At 35.4% G+C, this 25348-nt stretch overlaps 2 protein-coding genes across 2 annotated transcripts in view; one reads left to right on the top strand and one right to left on the bottom strand.

Moving 5' to 3' along the window:
• The window catches only part of LOC111044599 (carotenoid isomerooxygenase), a 29535-nt gene extending 12695 nt beyond the window's left edge, over positions 1-16840 (top strand). The window contains exons 6-10 of the mRNA XM_039428951.1: positions 3582-3796; positions 5142-5318; positions 11800-12093; positions 14888-14986; positions 16621-16840. Coding sequence (XP_039284885.1) covers positions 3582-3796; positions 5142-5318; positions 11800-12093; positions 14888-14986; positions 16621-16806 — 971 coding nt within the window. The 3' untranslated portion in view covers positions 16807-16840. The remainder of the gene's footprint in view (positions 1-3581; positions 3797-5141; positions 5319-11799; positions 12094-14887; positions 14987-16620) is intronic.
• A 3630-nt stretch (positions 16841-20470) lies between these two features.
• LOC111044600 (CDGSH iron-sulfur domain-containing protein 3, mitochondrial) lies at positions 20471-25318 on the bottom strand. The gene is made up of 3 exons (XM_022329788.2): positions 24856-25318; positions 23098-23271; positions 20471-20743 (listed from the first exon to the last, which is right to left on the bottom strand). Exons 1-3 carry the CDS (start codon positions 24922-24924, stop codon positions 20570-20572), a joined length of 417 nt encoding a protein of 138 aa, XP_022185480.2. The 5' UTR covers positions 24925-25318; the 3' UTR covers positions 20471-20569.
• Positions 25319-25348: the final 30 nt, after the last annotated feature.

The raw sequence follows: 25348 nt of genomic DNA, 5'->3' as shown, positions 1-25348 counted from the left end.
AGAGTTCATAAATTATTTGAAAAGTGGAATATGCTCAACATAAGAATAACATTAGGAATAAAAATAATGGCATAACATAATGAGAATAAAATAAAATATTTAAAACAAAATGATAATGCAAAACTCACATATTGTCTTTGTTTTGGATTAGCAGAATGCATTCCTCACTTCTTCTTCTTCTGCTTCACTTCCTAGTTGTCATCTTCGGCTTCTTCTTCCTCCTGATTATCACCTCCTTACTCGTTCACGGTAGGCTATAGAAGTCTATCTATAATGGCTCTGTAGAACGCTTTATCCTCTTCCTCTTTCAAGTATTGAATCATTCCTCCCAGATCATTCTTTTTCTCTTGCGATATTTTACATTGGAATTGAACTTTTGGTAATTCATCAACATCAGGAAGGTCTTCAAGGTTTACATTCTTTTTTAAAACATGAACCTTCTCCCAAGTAACAATATCTTCCCCCATTCCCAAATGTGAAGCCACTTTTACAATACCCGGATTCTTATATGAAATACAAAAATGTGAAATTTTACTTATTTTTAGGTTTTTAGTGTTGAGGTAGTTTTTAGCAAGCTCTTTGAAGTCAATAAAATCTCCCGTTTTCATAGACACAACGTTGAAAGGATTCTTTACACAAGCAGTTGCAACTATATTTTCTAAATCTCTCGGGACCATTGCTTTACAAGTTTTGCGTCTCTTCTCGATAACTCCAAAGTCGCGGTCGCAGTTCATATAACTATGCCCACTAACTAAATATTTTAAATCAATAGAGCGATAGAATCCTTTTTTAACCAAATAAATGACTGCCATTAAAAGAAACTGGTTCTTGTTCTGTGCTCCACAGTTGTCACACCACAAAATTAGCCTTCTTCTTGTCAATAGGGACTCAGAAGTAACAACCTTAAAGAAACAAGATGATATTTCATTAGCTCCCCGCCCACCAACCCCTTCATGCCACATACACATATATGCAGACCCATGATTATTCACGTGAATTCCCAAGTTGTAACATGACAGTAGTCTGGAATAAAACATATCACTATGGGTAACCATGGGAACGAACATGACTTGTTGCAAGTCCATACATAAACAGTTGGCGTTAGAACTTGGAAGCTGGGAAGATATAATATCATTCTTCATACACTCTTGTGCTTTTTCTGATTTCCTATGATGTAATTCTTGCCTTTCATCTCATTCCTGACATTTTCACTGGAAGCTTGAAGTCTTTGCACTTTGAACATGTCACATTTTTTTGCAAGAGTCTGTTGCTAAACATTTAAATTTCAGTTTTGGAAAGTCTGATTGGAAAACTTGAGCATAGTATTTGTATGTCACTTCACTAGTTGGATATTGTGCTTTGGAACATTGGAACATACGATGTTTATTCAAGTCAGGTGATAAAAATTCATTCGTTGTTCTTTTGCGGGAATAGTGGCTCTCATATTTGGGGAATGAATAATTCACATGTTGGCGAACTAAATCCCAATCATTGTATGTAAATCGATATTTGTGTATATGTGATTTTTCATTCTGTCCTCTGGTGTCATTGTACACCAAGCTACCCTGTTTATACTTAAGTTGAATTGTTTGGAGTTTTCTAGGAGTAACTCTAAAAATGACCCGAAATGTTTTACTGCAAACTTGCACATTTTTACCCTTACCGTCAGGCGCATGATATGTGAAAGTACAAGAGCGCCTGCTCTCCTCTGCGTCATCATACTTCGCCTGTGACGCCTACGACCAACAGGTACAAGTTGTATGTGATTCAATAGATATGTTCCTTGGTTCTGTTCATTTATTTTATAAAAATCTAGGAATAGTAACTGTTTATAATCCGCAGTTAAGTCTCTACACGTATACTTGAACGAGCAAGTGGCGCAATTAGAGGGTTTGGGCTTACCTTGTACAGTCTTGCCTCTACTTGTTTGATAAGGGAGTCCTTTCTCCCTAGCTCTCTGTCGTTCTTTGATTAAATGAGTTTTGTTTGGGCCTTGTTTCCTATTTTCACTCATCATCAACTTAACCACCAACACAAACTGAATTACTAATCACGAAAACACACCGAAATACACAGAACACAAAGACAGAATCGAAGCGAGATGTTAGGAACGCGTGCTACCACAGAGGAAAGAAACACTATGCTTATTCCGTGGTGCTACCATACACGAAGCATTGGCTACTGACCTAGTCTACTTGTTGCAGTGTGGGGCACATTCATCATGGCGGGTGGCACTTACAGCGTTTTCCATGGACAGTTGGATGTCACTTCCACATGTGCTGCTCCTTGCGACTGTTCTAGTAACTAGTAGGAATTTTATTGGCACTTACAACATCTCCTAGGTTATTGGCAATGACTTTTTCGCCCAACTTGGATGTAATGAGCTGGTTTTCGTGCGTCATATGGAGGCCAAAAATGATTGTTTTCTGACCAGGCCGGTAAATGTTTTACGGCCCTAGGGCTGTAAAATAACCTTGAAGTCAGCTGATTCTGATTTGATGTGAACGTGTTTACAAAATGGTTTATGAAACGGAATCAGTTTATGCTTCTAGAATTGAATAAGTATTCTGCAATGAGATACTATCATTTTATTTGGTTGAATAAAATACAGATAAGATATATATTATAAACTATTCAAATTCGATTTTCAGAGTAGGATAGAACTTCTAACCTAAACTTCCGAACAAGCATTGTTGACGTTGACATTCAGATTGTCCAAATTTCAAGTGTGCTAAAACAGCTGATCAAAAAACTTTTCATTATTTGTGTTCAATAATCAAAACATTTATTATAATAATAATCTTATTGGCATTTGGAAGAATAAAAAGTATAAACTCAACCTCTTACATAATTGAACATAATCTTTTAGGTTATTTAGACAAATCAGAATAAAAAATAAAAATACTTGGACAATTTCCTGATATTCAGATTACCTCTGATTTGCTAGAGCTATGACCTTCCTGTTTTGCTTTTGGAAGTGCCTAATAAACAATTATTCTCATATTTATATTGTTTATTTTTCTGTGTGGCGAAAAATAACGTTCTCACCATGGGCAAAAATGTTTTTCCGGCTCTCAATCTTTTCTAGTCCTCGGCCTACGGCCTCGGACTTGAAAACCGATTTCGAGCCAGAAAAGTCTAATTTTCGGTCCTAGGTGCGAAATATACTATTACAATACATTCCAAGAAAAAAAAATATTTTTGATTTTTTGGCACTTTCAGCCTTTTCCATTTCCACTACACAGTGAAACATTGTTTTGTAATAATAAGATCTGATTCAGTTTGATTCCAGCCGATGGCAAAACTGCGTTCAACAAAGCGGAAGTGGTTGGTTAAGTTTCCGCACGCTGGAAACTGAACTTCGACTTGTTCCTATTCCACTATCTTTCCCTGCACAGTCTTTTAGAGAGATTCCAAATTCTCTATACCGTACCTGTTGTGTTCTTTACAATAATGTAACTATTTTGATTGATTGATTTATTGAGTATTTGCCTCTATTAGGCGGAGTTAGGACTCCAGGTCCTCTCTGCCACACAACCATATGTTCTGGGATAATTAGACTTGATTCGTTTTGATTCCAGCCGATGGCAAAACTGCGTTCGACAAAGCAAAAGTGGTTGGTTCAGTTTCCGCGCGCTGGAAACTGAATCCATCCTACATGCACACTTTTGGCATCACAGACAACTTCTTCATAATAGTTGAGCAGCCTCTCTCGATATCATTCACGTCTATGATCTCCCGTCACGTTCAGAATAAACCGATGGCTCCCTGTTTGCAGTGGAAGAAGAATGAAAAAGTAAGTTTTTTGCTATTCAGGAACTTCAAAGATTGTTCTAAAACATTATTGGTTGTCATGTTGAAGTTAATGTTATCAACAGTCTCCAAACAGAGTCTGTGATTAGAGACTGTTAAAAAATTACAAGTCGTGTCATAATTATATTCATTTACATTTAAAAACATAGGCAAATAGTTAATAGATTGATAAGCTAGGTACCTATTGCCTGTGTGGTCTGGAACTCTGGTCTGGAGTCTTAGTATACAATGTGAGTGGCCGTAGTCGATTGGATATATGATGCTTGCTTTATAATCCAGAGGGCCGGGTCCAAATCCCAGTCCGGGCAAGATATTTACCTCTGGCCACTTCCGTGTTTCGGAAGGCCACGGTAAGTCTGTCGGTCCCGGCTGCCTAAAACGCAGACGTTAAGTCATGTCAAAGGCCCTGAAATTGATCAGCTGCGACCTGACACCAGATCTGAGCCAGCCAGGTTACTTGATATTATTAAGTCATGAATAATATGGTAGTATATAGTAAAAATTTGACTAGTTTCTAGTTTGATTTGTAAATTCTTATGGCATTAAACACTTTTCAGGAGTTTTTCAAAGATTCATCACATATACATTTGCCTGTCTTACTTATTTGTATGATGAGTATTAGTATTTTTTATACAACATCTGAATGGTAAATAACTTCGTTGAAAAAATTACAGCTAAATATTAGTCTCTTTTTAAAATTGCAAGTATATCATTATAGCAAGTACATAGTTTTGAAAGAGCAAGTAGCCTATATTATTCTGGAGGAGCAAGTTTAAACCATTTTCCAAAATAAATTCCTCTCAAGCCGTGTCCACACTGAAAAAATTTGTTCGACAAACATGTTTGTAGAAAAAGTTTGGGCAAATTCTATTATGTTTGACAAACAATGTTTGCCCGTGGCCAGTGTGGACGCGTCACCAAACAAAATATTTGTAAGTGGGAAGAACAGGTTTTATGTTTTACAGCTGTCAACACTGAAAATGTTTGTAAAGACAGTAATTTTTTGTTTGACAAACAATGATTGTCCAAACTTTTTAAAATGTTTGTCCCTGGGCTTCTCAACAAACATGTTTGCCGAACATGTATGTCGAACATTTGTTCAGTGTGGACACGGCTTCAGAACAGATGAGTGATTTTGTATTTTCTGCTACCCAGTCGAATGTATTCAAGTAAGTTTCAAAAAATTGCCTAATCAATCACAATATCGAGAAAATAATACATTATTCAAATAATTCCACAATAGTTATCATAAAATGCACTCAATGCTTCTCCTCTAGAAGGAATTTATGAATTATCAAAAGAATTTCACTGTCTTAATTCATTTTCAGACGGTAATTCATCTGATAGATAGAAAAACCGGCAAACCAGTTAAGAAGTACTTTGCGGATCCCTTCTTCTTTCTGCACATTATAAACCAGTATGAAGAGGACGGTCATCTAATCTTGGATATCTGCTGTTATAGAGATGCTACGATGTTAGATTGCATGTACATTCAAGCACTTCAGGTACCGTACTGTGGATAATTTAAAATAGTATTTTCTACTTTCTGGAGAACAATTTTATTTTAGCTCAATGATACTCCGGTATCTATATAAATAATATTTCAAGAAAATTGAACCAATGAATAATTTCGATTCTCTGTGGATTGTTCCTATTTATACACATTTGAAAAAAATACATTAAGGTGAAGTGAAACGTTTAGAAGAATTGCATGAAGTTTGACTAGCCAATGATTGCTTACCATTAACAGTGTGTTTTGAATTATTATAACTTACAATATGGATACCGTATCAATAATATTATAAAAGTAGGCCTAAACAGATAATACGAGTTATGGCCGGGCCACACATCGAGCCCGCGCCGCGGCACGCCCGTGTGACGGACGTACTATGGTGAGTGAGAAAACAAATGCTTTCAAACGGGACACATACTACCGCACCGCGTCAGCAACGTCACCGTGTTTGTTGCCCGAGCCGTCACCGACTAGTTCAGTTCACTCTTTGACGAGACGGTGCGGGCTCGTTTAACATAGAGAGTAAAAAACTTATTGATGAGATACGGAATTTTCCAGTTTTTTATGATCAAAGTGAAAATATGTTGAACCAAAAGTAAAAGTATAATCAAATAATAAGTCAAGCCAAAGGTATGATAGACATAATAATATAATAAATAATGAAATAAACAACAAAAAGTATAAAAGAAGGAACCCGTGACTGTGTCTCAAATTGTAAATTTAAAACTTATTACGTTTAGATACATAAGGCAGAAAATAACAATTTTATTGCTGATATATATTTCCGATACATGACTGATTGTGGTATTGTTATATGAATCGAAATATATACCAGCACTATGATTCTTACCGTCTACAGTTAATTAGTTTAAAATTGAAAAAATATATAAATTTAAATCGGATGTAACACGCTTTAATAGTGTTATATTATTAACATATTCAGAAATTAGACCACAGTAGCACTACATAACTGAGACACTGCTGCCGCTCGGCTGTCGCACGGATATGTGTGTTCTCCTACCATCATCACAGTGTCGCTGACGTAGCTCGGCCGTGCCTCGGCACGGGCTCGGTGCGGTTATATGTGTCCCGAGCTTTTGTAGTTTACCGTGGGTAGCTCACTGCAACATATACTATGTATGATGAAATCAATCCCTCAATTCCTACTATGTTTAAAAATGACTTTGATTTCGTTCAGGAAACTTGGTGAGGTCTACGTTATAATGGCTATGGAGAAATGGCTAGGAGAGCAGCATTGCCGATTCGCTGCCTTGCCACTGCCTTCTATAGAAGATAACTGATACCGATGTTTTTGATGGAATATTAATTTTACATTCTTGTTAAAAGTGATCAATAATTAGCCTATATACTAATCGTCAAGAGAATATATTTTCAATAACTTGATAATAAATGCTTATAATTGAGATTAATCATATTTTGTTAACCATCTTTATTTCTACATTGTTAGAAAACGATCTGGCAATGGGCAGAGCTAGAAAAGGATAGTGCTATCTGCTTTGTCTAATGATAGACAAGGATAGCAACACCAATGATTGTGTTCTCTCTTCATCCTCCATCTACCAACTATTCTCTCTCTTTCGTTTCTCACCGCCATGAAGTACAATCCAATTTCACAGCTCAACACATCCACTATTCTCCACGTCAACACGATTAGAGGATCATATAGAATGACGTCTTGTATAGATTGTGGGTTAGTTGGCGTCCAGGACACTTTCAACGTAGCTTGCTACGTAAAGTTGACTTAGAATTATGTTCTGGAATTATTGAGTTCTATATAGTTCTTAGAATTATTGCCATTATGACGTGGGCATTACTATAGGGGCAGGTTTATGGGTAGCCCACATTCAAGCTTAACATTTCGAAAGTTACGAAATATTACTTTCCTTGCCCTATTACCATAGGTAAGGAAAGTATTGCTTTCCGAAAAAAATTAAGGTACCCCAATTTCTAAATTTCCATACGTTTAAGGTCACCTGAGTCCAAAAAAGTGGTTTTTGGGTATTGGTCTGTATGTGTGTATGAGTGTATGTGCGTCTGTGTACACGATATCTCATCTCCCAATTAACGGAATGACTTGAAACTTGGAGCTTAAGGTCAATTTCAATTCAATTTCAATTTATTAATGTCAACAAAAAATTAATATACAATTCATACTTACAAACATAAAATACAAATTCTTTATAAAATAATGAATATTTACATAAAATATCATATTCTAAATAATATGTTGCATCCCTCTTTAAGCAAAGCTTGTGATGAGGGATGGTGTATCTCTAGAATGTTGGATAGCATAAGATACTAATATACATTGTAATATTAATAACATAATTAGATTTTATAATTTTACATTACAATATCAAGAAAAAAAGAAAAAAAATTCCATTCTCTTATGCTATTTTCATACAAATGTTGCTCTTGTAATCAGTATAGGCCTAATTGAGATTCAACTATATGTTCTACATCAAAGATAAAGATCACCAATATTTAAAAATAAAACAACAAATTCTCTTCTGCTCTGTTATACTAAGTAAGATATGTATTTTAAGAATAGAATTGAGATTTACAAACAGATTTGAGAAATAAATCAAAATTAGTCTTCATTTTGTCTCCCTAATAAGTAGTGTCAAAGATACTGTCTAAAAGTTTTGAAAGTGAAAGAATAATAACAAATTGGTATACATTGGGATGCTCCAGAAACTTCAAGCAACAGACGGTTTAAAAGTCTAGGACCATAATACGCTGCATGAGCACTGGCAGCCGCTGTTCTACAAGGTGGTTCTAGCAAAAATCTCTCAGATTGTCTACGAGTAACATAGCCGCCATGAGGGGCTATAGGGAATCTATTGGGCCACGAATAGACAAAACTAGCTAGGTCAAGATCATACAAGTGCTCAATACTGAGAACATTAAATCCTTTATAGAGCAAATTTGTTGGATATCTAACCGGTTTTTTCAAGCATATTTTAATAATTTTCTTATACAATACTATAAGAGGCTTAAGAACGGTAACACCACAACCACCCCAGCCAATTATACCATATCGCACAACTGACTGCACAAGCGCAAAGAAAACCATTTTAATTTGCTCAACTGTAAAAATATTTCTCAGTTGAACAAACTTATACAGCGTCTTCCTCAACCTAGAATATAAATATGAAATATGGTCTCTCCATTTCAAATGCTTATCAATGATTATTCCCAAGTATTTGGTGCTGTTCTTAAATATTATTATAGGACATAGACAACTATTATCATCGCATCCAGTTTCATGAAAAGTCAAACTCCCCTGGTTATCTGGCCGACCTGCTGAGGTCAAAGAAAATGACACTGCAGTAGTTTTTGCTATATTTAAACTAAGTTGAAATCTAACCAGTTTTTTATAACTTTCAAACCCTCATTAGCTCTACAAAAAACATCTTCCCATTTTGATGCACAGAAAATAGCAACAGTGTCGTCAGCAAAAGAAAACAAAGAACAGCTCTCAAGCTCTATCTTGAGTAAGTCATTAATGTAAATCAAAAATAATATTGGACCCAGAACTGTTCCCTGTGGCACACCCATCGTAATTTCTAATTCTGAGCTCATTATACCATCAACACCAACCACCTGTGATCTACAACTGAGATAGCTTTTGAAGAAACCCAAAGCAACACCTCTAATTCCAATACCTTCTAACTTTCTAAATAAAATATTGTGGTCCACTGTATCAAAAGTCTTCTGGAGATTTAAAAACACAGCTATACATTTTTCTTCCCTGTCCAGTGTTTCCATAATTCTCTTAGTAACATTATATACAGCATCAGAAGTACTTACACCCTTACGAAAACCAAATTGGCAATTAGATGAAATTTCATATTTTTCCAAGAATTCGACCAAACGAGTCTTAACACATTTCTCAATCACCTTTGACAAGCATGAAAGCAGAGAAATTGGGCGATAGTTCCCTGGATCACTTTTGTTACCATTCTTATGCAAAGGAATAACAGTGGCCTTTTTCAACTCGTCGGGGAAAACACCATTCAAAAAGGATAAATTTATTACATGAGCCAGAGGAACTGAAATTATGCGAGAATTTGAACTCAGACATTTAGAAAAAATTCCATCAAATCCTGGTGCTACCCCTTTCTTCAAGTTTTTAATACACATATCAATTTCCTCTGCTATGACAGGAAAAAAGAAAAACGAATTACAAAACAATCTATTAGTTTTTTCCCTAAAAATCTTGTCCTTTACCTTAGTAATTTTTTCATAAATTCTTCTACCAACACTCACAAAATGTTCATTAAGCTCCTCTGCTATTTCATTTACTTGATAAGATCTCAAAATGCGATTATCCTTGGTAACCAACTTTAATAGAACAATTAGTTTTACAAGGGGTATCTGTTGCTTCATTCACAACCTTCCTTACAGCCCTTAGATTATTTCCACATTCAACTAATTTATTCTTGAAATAGTCTACTGTTCCTTTAGAGTTCGCAATGCCGACTTCAGTGTTCGATTATATGATTTAAAACAATCCATCAGCTGTACATTAAATGGTTGTTTACGAACCTTAAGAGACATTTTGTCTCTTCGCCTCATACATCGAAGAATACCATTAGTCACCCAAGGTTTGATTTTCTTTGTATTATTACTAATCCTTCTCCTAACAGTTTTTGCAGAGTCAAATAATGAACGAAGTCTATCATAAAACAAAGAGAAAGCTAGTCTGGGATCGTTCTCCTGAAGAACATCGTTCCATGTTTCTGTTTTAATTTTTGATTGAAAAACATCTTCATTAAATAATAAATCCTGAATATCCTGGGAATCAGATTCAACATCTCTGCCATATGACAACCGGCTCTTACGTTCTACACAACACATCACTGCATTGTGATCTGTGATTGCACAATTATATATAGCTGATTTGAATAGACAATGCTTACTTTTCAAAAAGATCTGATCGATACACGATTCACTTAAAACAGTAGTACATCTAGTAATGCCATAGAGATAATTTATAAAGCCATATTCAAGAAGATTATCCAAAAATCTATTACCCACAAGAGACAAATTTTTATCAAGAATATCAATATTAGAGTCACCAACAATTAACCTATTTTCGAAATGTGCTGTCTCATTCAGAAAAATCTCTAGAGCATCCACAAAACACGCTATATCAGTTTCTGGTGACCTATATAAAGCTGTGCAATAAAACTCCAATTCATCATACACTAATTTGAAATTCAAAACATTGGCATAATCTATATCTACTTCCAAAATATTATAATTAAGTTCATTCTTTATGTATACTACAATGCCATCACATTTATTAAATTTTGTTGGCTTTATGATTTTGTTATAGCCAGAGATATCAAATCCAGTTATATCGTGTGTGAGCCAAGACTCAGTTAATACTATAATATCAAACGCGACATCAAGACCAGACAACAAAATAACAATTCATCAAAATTTTCCCTTATACTCCTGATATTTAAATGAAAAAGTTTTAAATTCGAATCATTGCAAAAAAAACTTTCACTTCGTTCAAATCACATAGATTAATTGATTCATTATTATTCATATTTTCTAAGTCATCAAGTAAATCACAAATATCCATTACAAACTTACCAGTGATTTATGATTACCTTACAGCTTTGAAATATCGCTTTCATTTTTTATCACCACCACACTCTTGCTCGCTTCATCCTTTTTCACTAGAACGTTGCTGTCCCGAATCCATACAAAATCATATTTCTTTTCCATTGCGCATTTTTTAACTTCTCGGAAAGGTCCTTACACTATAAGGATCCGACACGAACAATTTCGATCAAATGCGATTCAAGATGGCGGCTAAAATGGCGAAAATGTTGTCAAAAGCAGCAGGGTTCTCGCGATTTTCTCGAAAACGGCTCCAACGATTTTGATTAAAGTTATATACCTAGAATAGTCATCGATAAGCTCTATCAACTGCCACAAGTGCCATATCTGTAAAAATTTCAGGAGCTCCGCCCCATCTATGCAAAGTTTTATTTTAGATTCTCAATTATCAGGCTTCAGATACAATTCAAAAAAAAAAATCGAGTGGAAAAGATTTAGCATGAGAATCTCTACAATTAATGTCAAGTAACATTTTCACCTAAAATTAAAAATAAGCTCGAAATTAGAGAAAATGTGATTATCCAATTATTGTAAACTGTTGGCAACTGTTGATTCTATTAAATGATTCACTATGACGAGATAGCAGACCTCGTGTGTCTCCAGCGTTATTGCCCTGTCACCAGCTGGCTCAAATCTTTGAATAGTAGACTTGAGATGCGCGGGAACACTAGCGTCAGGTGATCAATTTTCATAACGGCAAGGAAAGTTGTGTGAGTGCGCCACACCAGATTTTTTTACAATATGGAGTTGTCCCGTTTCGGAAGTTTCATAATTTTAAAATATATGGAATGAATATAGATTTTATGTTGTAGGACGCCAGCCAGAACATCGACTACTGTGAAATGTTCCGCGGCAGACCGCTGCGGTTTGTTCTTCCGCTCTCGATTCCGTTCAACTACAAGTCATGGGGAACCAATCTGGTGAGCCTGCGCGGAACCACCGCCTCCGCATACGCGTTCCTCGACAAGACTGTCTTCGTCTGTCCGGAACTGCTGTGCGATCTGGGATGTGAGACGCCGCGGATCTACTACGAGAGATACATGGGCAAACCGTATCGCTATTTCTATGCTATATCGAGCGATGTCGATATGGAGAATCCAGGAACGGTCAGTTATTCATACTCATATTTATAAAATAACATAAAAGATTATATTGTGAAAAATCAGTAGCCCTGAATACATACATTTTAAGAAGATATTTATAGGTCTGTTTATTTACTTGTTATTTTTCTGTAAAATTGGTGTAGTACCGTTGGAAGTTGAATTTTTTAATAATATTTATATAATAGATATATTAATAATAAATTAAATATTATTTAATACATTTATTAATAAATGAATAAATAATACTTACTATACAGAGTGTCTCACGAAATATGTAATAGCCGATGACCATAGATTCTACATGAAATTTCCAACAAAGATGTCAAATAAAATTTTCTTATATCGACGTTAGTTATCGAGATATAACGATTGTTCGATATTTTGAAAAGCGTTGATGACTAGAAAATTATGAGCAAAATCAAAGGATATGGTTAGAAAGAGGAAGAAATTTCCAATAATAGCCTAATCTTATAATTTGTTCCTTTGTTCGACGTTTTTGAACTTTTTATGAGTGCTGAAAGTTGAAGAAGTATTGTTTGTCGATTTCAAAGCCAAATTTCAAACAGCTTGTACGTTTTTTAATATTTCAAACAGTAGTCTTCGGCTGTTATACCCTCTCTGTATGAAATACTTAGGCCCGGTTTCTCAAAAGCCTGTTAAAACTAATAAACTAAATAGGGTGTTATTAATCAACTTTGCCTACAATACTAAGGGCCGGCTGCACAAAAGCCTGTTGCATGATTAACTTACAGTAAAATTCAATATTCATTTTTACACACACATAGAAGTTTAATACAGAGAATAACAAAAAGAATACATGCAAACAACAGCAACAATACACATTAAAACAAAATAAAAAGAAAGTGGTGCAAAAAAAGGATGGAAGAAATGCCATGAGAACCCATCGGATAAAGTTTCCATTCAGATATGAGGATGCCTTCTGTGATTGGTTCTCCTGGCATCTAATCACGGTTAAAATTCAACAAGTTTTTGAGCAACCAGGCCTTAGAATGTGTGAACACAGAGAGTGGTCAGACGATCAGAGTTCCAGCGGTCTTGAGAGGGTATATCTATATAGTGATGACGAAAAACATTGCTGTTTGAAGCACGATGTTTTCCAAGTTGCAGAGGTCTTAAAAGAGTACATATTAATAAATAAATCTCCACCTAAGACCGCTGACCGCTCTCTATGTGCACACACCCTTTTATGCCGTAGTTATTGAAAAAATGCAGTAACCCCGAAGATGATACATAACATCCGTGGGCGTAAAAGGAGAATGCACCAAGTCCAATTTCTCCAAATATTCATTTTTCATGAGTTTTTAATTTATTCTATTAACTATGAATGTTTAATAATTAATTATCAAGCAAATAAAGATTTTTTTTAATTTCTTGCAGTATGAGATTATTTTGTGCAAAATAACTGTAAGGAAATTATGATTGATGTAAGAAATTAGAAATTGATTTCCTGAAAAAATGTACTTTTATGGACTTAGTAGATTTTCCTTGTATGCCCATTACTGTGTTCCAAACTATACAAAATCAAAAAAATCAATCTACATAAAATTATAAAATAAATATATTTTTCCTCCACCTACTATCTAAAGTAGGTACTTACTTTACTCCTTGAAACATAATACTAAAGTGTCACTTTTTCGCTCTCGGGACGAAAAACGGAAAAACTCCCTAGGGAGGAAAGTAACTCTATTTAAATAACATTGGAAGCATCTCTATTTTAAAAACGTACATTTGAAATAGGTTAGAAGTTCTAAGCTCAGATGAGGAAGCATATAGAGTAGTCATTAAACCAACTAAATTCAATACCTCAACCAGACATTTGATCCAGAAATTTATGTTTGTATGCTAAAATTATTACTAGTAATTCTGTACGCACATACAGACCAATACCCAAAAACCACTTTTTTGGACTCAGGAGACCTTGAAACGTATAGAAATTGGGGTTCCTTAATTTTTTTCGGAAAGCAATACTTTCCTTACCTATGGTAATAGGGCAAGGAAAGTAGAAAATGTATAAATTTTTTTTATATCTCATGTTATTCAAAATACCAGCCATAAATATTCCTCATTAACTAATCAAATTTGAAACGGGAACTTCATCATAGCTGTAGTTTTGGCGGCCATTGTTGTTACAACTTTTGCCGACAATAGCGCATAGCGATGTCGGCGGAGAACTATTATTACAAGCCAGCTGTTTCTGTTTACTTTTTAGATTATGTTGTAACACATTGTTTGGTCAAGTACGTTTTTAAAAATTATTTTATTTGCAGTTTTTATAAAAATGTAGGTGGAGGAAAAATGTTTTGTACATCACGAGTAAAAGATGCTTTTTCTCCCTCAGGAAAATTGTTGCCCTCGGCTTCGCCTCAGGCTTCAAACTTTTCCCTCAGGGAGAAAAAACAGTACTTTTCACTCTAGATATACAAATAACTACGGTATTATGTGTCTAATGCTTATTTAACTAGTACCGTAATGTCTTGAATAAAACAGAAACAAGAGTTTTGAAAAACTGAAAAGTAATTCAGTTAATGAGTAGCAGTTATCTGTTATTATAGTTCAATAATTTTTCGGTTGAATTTCAACTATTAACCAAGAAACAAGGCCTACTGGTTAATAGTTGAAATTCAACCGAAAAACTATTGAACTATAATAACAGATAACTGCTACTCATTAACTGAATTACTTTTCAGTTTTTCAAAATTGTGTTCTTGTCTCAATAGTAGCTGTATTGAAAAGCTTCGATCTTTGCAGTTGTAATAATAAAGGTCTAACTTTTCAGCTGATAAAGGTGGACACAAGAACCAAGTCTTGTCAGACATGGTGTGAGGATCACGTATTTCCCAGTGAGCCTGTCTTTGTATCTTCACCGAAACCACAGGTATGCAAAAAACGTTGTTTAACTTTTCCAACATTTTGGACATCTCAACTTAAATCTGTACCAATTCCCACAATCACTTCTAATCAATAATTATTAACGATTTGCATTGAATTAACTGATTGATCATCAAGTCATAAGACTGATTTATTGTATCAATAATACACCGTGATACAAAAAGAATACCACAACTTTGAAAATCTGTATTTAATCAAGGAAACATAATAGAAACTTGGGTTGTAAATCAAAATGAAGAGTATTTGAATAAGTTTTTCCCCACTAGAAAACAAGTTCACCAATGTTCAATGTGACACCCTCAAGACACTTGAGTGATATCAATACGATACTCGAACTCGTTCCACACCCTCAGTAGCATATCGGACGTAACAGTTTGTATAGCTGCTGTTATTTCTTGTTTGAGCTCCTCAATGTTAGCTGGTAGAGGCGGTCGATACACCTTATCTTTAACGTACCCCCACAGAAAAAAATCGCAGGGGGTGAGCTCAGGGCTTCTTGGAGGCCAGTGATGAAGTGCTCTGTCTCGAGCTGCTTGGCGGCCGATTCATTGCCTCGGATAGTTTTCATTCAAATAGGCACAGGCAGATGAGTGCCAATGGGGTGGTGCTCCAAATAAGGAACTAAAAAAAACTTTAGAGCTTCCTCGAATCGATGACGGATAGTACTCCACTCTCCGTTCATTCTTTGCAGAGTTGTCAATTTTCAAAGTTGTGGTATTCTTTTTGAACCACGGTGTATTATCGATTGGATTATTTGGATTGGATTAACTGATTGATCATCAAGGTATAAGACTGATTTGTTTTCAAGTTTGAAAACTTATTATCACTCAGATACTTCCAATATGAATTGATTGATTGCAATCACAGTTTCAGAAGTGTTTAGTGAAGAAATAGAAATTTCTTTATTGGCATAAGACACTTTAACAAATTTCAATTTATTTATTTTTACACACACTTAAAAGTTTAATACAGAGATTAACAAAAAGAATACATGCAAACAATAACAACAACAATACACATTAAAACAAAATAAAAAGAAAGTGGTGCAAAAAAAAGGATGAAAGATTGAAGGGTTTTTCCAACTATGGATATCCATGTACAAGGAAAACCTTCAATCCTTGAGAAGGTGAAAAAGGTATCAGGAAAGTAAATTGACGGTAGAAATGAAAGGATGGGATGGGGGAAGAATGTATGATCAACGTCATATATATACAAGTTTCAAGCATAAAAACAACACAATTCTACATTGTTGTGAAATGTTGTGTTGTGTGGGTAGACCGTAAAATCCAATAAAGAATTTCATTTTTATTTAACATCAACCCCATAATACACCATTATAGTGAGATCCATGTTTTGAAGCTAGAGGAATTTATATGAAGGCATTGTTGGCACTTTTCATAGCCTTTCACAGTACATAATACTAAAGAATAAATAAAAAATAATAGCTGTGATTTAACATTCAAGTATCCCAGTCCAAAGAATCATCCAACTGATCCCGGTTATCTAATATTATTTTTTTATTCTAATTCAACTAATTTACATCTTTACATTCTCAAATATAGGCTATTATTTTATTCAGCTAATTTTTGAAAGAATAAATCAACTTTTTTCTATTTGCAGTCGGAAGATGATGGAGTTATATTATCTGTTCTACTCTGGACTGGTGGCTATGACAACAAGGTGGGACTCTTGATTCTAGACGCAAAAACATGGACTGAGCTGGGACGAGCTACTTTCTTCACACCAACACCTGTCCCCAAGTGTCTTCATGGCTGGTTCAAGCCCTCTCTCAACAAAACTCTGTGATGTAATCAATAAATCGTTTTCTTTCAACAGTTAATTCATTGGGTTCCACAGAATTGTATCGGTTTGTTTCTAATAGATTTTCATATCATGGCTAAATGCATGAATATGAAGAACCAATCTTGAGAAAAAGACATTATTTATTGAAGGTCAAAATGAACAAACCTCACATCAATGGAAGTCTTCACACTTTCCGATTGTCAACCGACACTCACAATTATCACATAATTGGTTCTAATACTCACAACAGCTGATTCTTAACCTAGCTCCGCAGTGCAGGCTGGTTGCTTGGCTAAATCGGACTAGGCGCTGAGACAGCAAATAATAGCAGCGTTGGTGGGAATGCGAGCGGCCGCAGTAAACCTAGCACCGCAGTGCAGGATGGTTTCTCACAGCTTGGCGTTGTTGTCATTTGAGATGGGTGTCTGGCTTGGAAGTGTTTAGGCCGCATTGCAGGATGACTGTTAACGGTTGCCGGAAGATCAACAGCTGGGTTTTTTTCGTTATTTTTCATGATAGAGAAATTCTGATTGCAGATTCGTTCTCAGCGATCCCAAGTTTAGCCTAAAGGCTCAGAATGTCAACAATGTTTTTAAATAATTAAAAATCATCATGAAAATTCATTAATATTGTAGTACACCAAGTTTCTGGAAACTTTTTACTGGTGACTGGAGTTTATAGGCAACACAAAAATAAAAATAATCGTGAGAAAGAAAACTGCTGATGACGCGAATAAGACCGTCACTCCATTGTTCTTTTGTCTCGGCTGCTTGGCTGAGCCTGGCTGGAGGGATCAAATAACCGACTGGATTGATCTTTCGTCTGTCCGCTAGGCGGAACTACGCCGACCATTGCTGGGTGGAAGATGTTACTGCGGCCGCTCGCATTCCCACCAACGCTGCTATTATTTGCTGTCTCAGCGCCTAGTCCGAGTCAGACAAGCATCCAGCCTGCACTGCGGAGCTAGGTTAACATCTTCCACCCAGCAATGGTCGGCGTAGTTCCACCTAGCGGACAGACGAAAGATCAAACCAGTCGGTTATTTGATCCCTCCAGCCAGGCTCAGCCAAGCAGCCGAGACAATAGAACAATGGAGTGGCGGTCTTATTCGCGTTCATCAGCAGTTTTCTTTCTCACGATTATTTTGATTTTTGTGTGTCAATAATAACTCCAGTCACCAGTAAACAGTTCCCAGAAACGTGGTGTACTACCATATTAATGACTTTTCATGATTATTTTTAATTATTTAAAAACATTGTTGACATTCTGAGCCTTTAGGCTAAGCTTGGGGTCACTGAGAACGAATCTGCAATCAGAATTTCTCTATCACGAAAAATAACGAAAAAAATCCAGCTTTTGATCTTCCGGCAACCGTTAACAGTCATCCTGCAATGCGGCCGAAACACTTCCAAGCCAGACACCCATCTCGAATGACAACAACGCCAAGCTGTAAGAAACCATCCTGCACTGCGGCGCTAGGTTAAGGGCCGGTTTCCGAGCTCGGGATTTAGTCAAGTTCTAGACTTTAAACATCTGGAGTCAGAAAATTTGCTTTTTCCGAAACGAGGCGTACTCGCAGTTTTTATGATAATCTTTATTTTCTCATATCTATAATTGGAAACGTTTTTCCTTGACGAAATTAAACATTCCTAAATAATTCAAAATAGCTGAAACTTTACACTACTTATCTTTATTTTATTTTGTGTTGAATTTTCTAATTTTTCGAAATTTAATTTAAAAGTCGTTAGTCGTTTTACTGAGACTACGCCCCGTTTCGGAAAGCCAATTTCCTGACTCCAGCTGTTTAAAGTCTAGAACTTAGCTAAATCCCGAGCTCGGAAACCGCCCCTTAGTCAATCGGAAGAAATTCTGGGAGTCATGATGATAAATTTCGGCCGACAATCGGTAAGTGCAAAAACTGCTATTGGGGATTTTTACTTTCCTTGCCCTACTAGCATAGGTAAGGAAAGTATTGCTTTCCAAAAAAAATTAAGGTACCCTAATTTCAAGTTTTCTATACGTTTCAAGGTCCCCTGAGTCCAAAAACATGATTTTTGGGTGTTGGTCTGTGTGTGTGTGTGTGTGTGTGTGTATGTCTGTGAACACGATAACTCCATTCCTAATCAACCGATTGACTTGAAATTTTAAACTTAAGGTCCTTATACCATGAGGATCTGACAATAAGCAATTCAATAGAATTGAATTCAAAATGGCGGAAAAAATGGTAGATAATTACTAAAAAACCATGTTTTTCATGATTTTCTCGAAAACGGCTCTAACGATTTTCTTCAAATTTATACCATGGATACCGGTAGCTATTTATAAGCCCTATCAACTGACATGAGTCTCATTTCTGGGAAAATTGCAGGAGCTCCGTAATATTCTTTTGAAAAATGGCGGATAATCACTAAAAAACCATGTTATTCACGGTTTTCTCAAAAACGGCTCTAACGATTTTCTTTAAATTCATACCATGGATAGCTTTATAATTTATTTATAAGCCCTATCAACTGACATGAGTCCCATTTCTGAGAAAATTGCAGGAGCTCCATAATATACTTGAGAAAAATGGCTGATAATTACTAAAAAAACCATGTTTTTCACGATTTTCTCAAAATAATTTGACCGATTTTTTTCAAATTCATACTCTGTATAGTTATTTATCAGCTCTATTAACTGGCATGAGTCTCCTTTCAGGGAAACTAATGGGGGGTCCACCCCATCCTTGAGAAATGGACTTTGTAACCTCGTTCTCGTGCATGAGGTAGGTAGGTAGATCAGTTCATAAAAAGAACACAAAGTCGAGATATTTCATCTGTAGAACAGCTGTTTTGACGACTTTAAAAAAATGACGACTAAAAAAGAAAATCATCGAATTTCACAATTTACACAAAGGAAAAAGTACTCTGAAAACAATTATATATACACATATACAAAAGTCTGATCTTAGTTTCAAATATGAGCAAGGAAAGTTGTGTGAGTGTACCACACCAGATTTTTTTAAATTTATCTGAAAGAATGAGACGTTGATGGAGAAATATCACAGCATCTCTTTCCATACAATCAATTTGTCAAAATTTATTTATTTAATCATTGTATAAATGTTTTCAAATCGTTGCTTGCCCCGAATCTTTCTGTTATAATTTCAATTCTTAGAACTCTGAAGCTACTTTGGAGAAATCAAGGTTTTCTGTAATTCCAACACTTGAAAAATCTTTAAAATTTTACAACCAATGTATTTCTTTGACATATTACCATAGTATTTACGATATTGGTAAAGGTATAGTAAGAAGAAGTTCACTGGAACATTGACAATGGGGAAATCTGCATTATGTTGAGATTCACTTTAAACTATTAGCATTTGTTGAATAGGAAATATTGATATTATTTATATGGATATTCCGTTTTTTATTTACTTCATTCAATGAATTAATATTATTATTCATGATATTATTCATACGGAATATGCTGGCCGATCAAACTGAATATGTCTTTACCAGGATACACAAACAAAATATCATAGCCACAATTTTAAACTGAAACATTTTATTTACTTCATTCAATGAAGTAATATTATTATTTATGATATTATTCATACGGAATATGCTGGCCGTTCAAACTGAATATGTCTTGACCAGGATACACAAACAAAATATCATAGCCACAATTTTAAACAGAAACATTTCATTTATTTCATTTAATGATATTTTATTCAACTAATAACACTAATATTTTTATACATTACACACATTTGACAAGTAGACGTTTAGAGATATTTCGATTGTATTTCTTCTTTTTTGTGAGTTCCATCGCAGAATGGGCGGTTGAGCGTTTGTTTGCAATTACATAACCAATAATCTTGACTTTTTTCTACGGCGAACTTTACTGGGCGTAATTTGATCTTGAGGTAAGGACTCTTGTGTGTTCCGTCACAGAAAGGCTGAAAAAGACAGAAAAGTGTTTGCTAATTGAGCCTTAAACCAAAAATTATTTTAGTTGAAATACGTTGAGAGCTATAAATCTTCTCAAGTATTAAGGTACTCCTTGTGTGCTAAAGATGGGTCCCAGTGCCCTGATACGCGTCCATACTTAATAGAAATAAGTTGAAATTACTATTGAAAAAGTGAATGAAGTGCTTCATTCTGAAGACTTCCGCCTACTGAAATACTGACAAAATAATTAATGTGTAATGGTAAAAGTTTTAGGATTAGTTTTACTAAAGTTGATATGGTGGAAGGTGTGGCTCGTTCATCCTGGCGCACCCTGGTGGCGGGTGGGTCAACCACTCATTTTGGTTGATGCGTGGCGTGGGGAGCAGAGCAGAGCGGCAGGCTGAAAGGTAGCGAACGCGAGGGAGGTATCAAAGTCCATCTAAATTCTTTTTAATCCATCTATTTTAAGTCAATCTAATTCTATTCTAATTTCACACGACATGCAGTTAAATATTCAAGAAAAAAGTGTAAAATTTAGAGAAAAAAGTGTGGTAATACATCGCAGCTCGGAATGGATCAAGAAACCATAATCTTCCATCTGAATTTAACCACCGTCGAATAATGTCATTTCATAGATGTTTGATTCGTTTGTTGGTTCCTTTTGCGTTATTGGTTCCTTTAGATGACATCATTTTATGGCAGTTAAATTTAGATATTTTCGTGCAATCAGTATATCAATTTATTGGGCTAATAACGCCGCTGATGAAAAATATTTGTCCAGATCGAAAATCGAACCGCACACTCCCTGATGGTTGGGAGGTCACCTTGGTCACTAGCCTAACGATTACTTCTGTGTGGTATCGATTATTTAATAGAAAGGCATGACTGGCTTTCTGCTGTCCATACTTCATATAGATACTCACACTGATTAGTCACTCCCTATTTTTATACAGCTATAATTTCTTTATTTATGAACCAATTTTGTTAGAACTACATTTGTTGGATAGAGCATTCTTTGAGTTTGTGTTTGAACACAAATTTCCATTTGTTTCGATTTAAAAATGCCCCCTCTCTTGACTGTGGAAGAACGAGCGAAAATAGCAGCTCGTTGTGAGTTCTTGGGATCTGTGGTGCGAGTACAATGGTGGTGGAGGACTGAACGAGGGATCCATGCAGCACTGGATGCAAAAACACTGAGATCTTTCTTAAAAGAATCGTTGCAACAGAGTAACGTGAAAGACCACTTTCACGAGATCTTTGACGCAGTGATTTCTTAGGGCACCTCATGAACATTTCGCGAACTCTGTCAACATTCTCTGCTGTCCTTGACGTTGATGGTCTTCCTGATCGTTTTGCATCTGCGACACTTCCTGTTGTTAATAACTTGGAATGGATTTTATAGTTTTTCATCCAGTTTTTCATGGATCCTTCGTTTAGCCCTCCACCATCTTTGTACTCGCACCACAGATCCTCAGACCACATAACGACCTACTATTTCGGCTCGTTCTTCCACAGTCAAGAGAGGGGGCATTTTTTAAACTGATTCAAATGAAAATTGGTGTTAAACACAACCTCAAGGAGTGCTCTATCTAACAAATGTAGTTCTAACAAAATTGGTTCATAAATAAAGAAATTATAGCTGTATAAAAATAGGGAGTGACTTATCAGTCATCCTGTATATAACTTCACTCATATTGAATCGTTTCATCGCGAGATTCACTTTAAAATGTCAGGATTGTTTGAATGAGAAGCATCAAACCAAATCACAATTTCTAAAACAACTGAGGGTCCTGCCAAACTCGTAATTTTTCGACGGGTGTCAAGATACCAAAACAATGCTAAAGAAAAGACAAATTATTGATGCTATTGCAAATATTCTGTATGAAGCATTGATGTCATTTATAAGGAAAGCTGACATATTGAGTGACTCTAGGAATTAGGACTTTAAGACTGAGAAGTCACTATAGATATACAAAACAAGTCAAAATATTGAAGATAACTATAACTATTAATAGAAAACAATTGAAACAAAAATATTTCACCGTGCAGCACTAAGTAATTCTGTGGCTTGCAAGAACTATCAATTCCAAGCACTTGAATTAAGTGGAGCACTTTAGATACGTGAGGAAAGGGGTTTGTACAAGTGTTTAGACGTCAAGAGTATTGGATATAGAATACAATTAAAAAATAATTATTACAATATAATGTGCCAGTAAAAAATGGGCTTTTGACGTTGCCTGATTCCTGGAACCAGTTAGGTCACACCAGAAACTCTAAAATATTATTTAGTTGGCACCTGAAACCTTATGCATCCAGATCACAAAATATAAAATTGACTGAGGATGGAATAAGAAAATATTACCTGATTTTTGCTTTGCCCACAAGTGCACCATAGATATGTCTTTTTCTCGTCCAAAAACACTTTGAACGGCTTTTTATCATAGATATTACCAAACTCCTTTTGAAGATGACCGTTGTAAAAGTCTTCTAGTAAATTCTTTGGCATATCAGGATGAGATTTTGATGAATAGAGAACCTGGAAAGGAATTTGGGATTTAGTGAACTTGTTAAAACAATTTTCAACTTAGTGGTCATACAGAATCAATTTGTTTTGATATACATATCAACTTGATATAAATATTCAGTAATTCTGTGATTTAAAAGTATCAATACTCCACTATCTCTTGCAGGATAAATTTTCTCAAGATTAAAATAGCTCATCAACTTGAGCTTAAGATGGATCATTCTTGAAGAGTCCAAAACTGTTTGGACTTTTTATTTAGGGTGGAAACGTGGTAAAACAGACAATTCAGCTTCAAGCTTGAGAGTTTTGGATTTAATGTATGAAATTAAGATGGTTTAAATAGGTACTGTGCGTCACAATTTAAATACATACATTGAATCCAACACTCTCAATCTTAAAGCTTCTTTTGCCGCTACAATATGTTTCCACCTTTAGGGTCAAGACACACGAAGCGTTTTCAGACTAGTAGGCACGGCAGAAATCTCTCCCGATTGGCTGATTTGATTAGCTTGGAGTTCGGGAATCAGCTGATAATCAGCCAATAGGAGACCTGCCTTGCCGGCACGTCTAAAAACGCCTAGAAAAACACTTCGTGTGGTTTTACCCCTCAGTGGGGCATGTTTACAATCTTCATCTGATACTCTATACACATTCTTGACGACTCTGACAGAGGAGATCAAATCCATTGACGATTCCCCGATCCCAGGACCGTGAGGAAGACATCTAAAGTAAGTAAGAAACGTTACCCTCATGCTTATGGATTTCCACCGAAATCCTGTTGTAGATTTTTAGTGCGAGTGCACTATCAGGCAAGCAACTGTGGGACCTTGCCAGTCTGGTCTGAGGTAGATAAACACATTTTATACCTTTAAACCTTCTTCTTCATCCATTACCCACAATTGTAGGATCGATGGCGTCATGTCATGAATAAAACAAATATAACAAAAGACACTAAAATGATCAAGATGGCAGTGATCAAGTTCAGATCGAAAAAAAAGTTTATATCATATGAGGCCTTGCTCTTCAACATAATGGCACTTTAGCCTGATAATATTTGAGACAGGTCATCATTCACATATTCCTCGACATCGTAATAAGCCCTGGTTCTCAGAAAACCGGTCACAACTCTCTCCAACACGCTGAGGTCCAACTGCTTCACCCCTGCAGGCAGCCTGTTCAAGTAGCGAAGCCCTGAACTCCTATAGCATACCCGCGATCTCTGGAGGCGCACCCTGTGGATGTCAAACAGCTCTCGATTTTTTCGACATTTTCTTGTGTGGTATAGTGGTGAATCTGAACTATTCGCTTTGAAGAATGCTAGTTTCTTCTCAACAAAAGCTAAACCATATTTTGAATGAAGACTTCCATGATCTTTAGTTTTCCTAAGATAGGTGTACAAATGATCCAGTAACATTACCGGCAAAGTAAGTAGGTACCGTATCAAGCAAAATAATTATCAAAAACCTGTAGAATAACATTAAAGAGACAGGTTATGAAATAGTAAAAATAACCAGTATATAAACATGTGAAAAAGGCCTAATTTATAAGCAGTAAAAAATACTTAAGAATTTACAAAAACAAAAATTAAATGCTTACCATTGGGGTCCATGAATTAGCCTCTGCTAAAGGAGACCTCAATTTTAAAAATATTCTATATAGACTCATTATTATAACAAAATAGATTCAAGGCTATGAAGATTGAAAATTATTATCTCATGAGATATTTAAATATTGAAATAATTCCTATTCAAGTATTAAAACTCAGATATTTCTTTCATTCAGAACGTACAAACAAAATTGGAGGTTATGTACCATTATGTTGCTGCTTCTGATTTGATTCATAGCAATCAGCTGGTTCTATGTTATCATTTGCAATATTATTATTATTATAAATAATATCAAAAACTCTGAATGTTATATTTTTCATACAAAATATATTTCTCCCACATTTTAATTCAGAGTCTTCATTTAATCGATTTTTGAAATAAAAAACATAATTTTCCTATAATTTTGACCGATCTTCAATTTCTTGTCTGAACCGGCAGCCATATTGTTTTGTTGTATGCTGTTGTGCAGTGTGTGTTGCTGA

This window comes from Nilaparvata lugens, chromosome 1, assembly GCF_014356525.2.
Source record: "Nilaparvata lugens isolate BPH chromosome 1, ASM1435652v1, whole genome shotgun sequence".
Classification (NCBI taxonomy): domain Eukaryota; kingdom Metazoa; phylum Arthropoda; class Insecta; order Hemiptera; family Delphacidae; genus Nilaparvata; species Nilaparvata lugens.
This window is presented reverse-complemented; position numbering and strand designations above follow the sequence as displayed.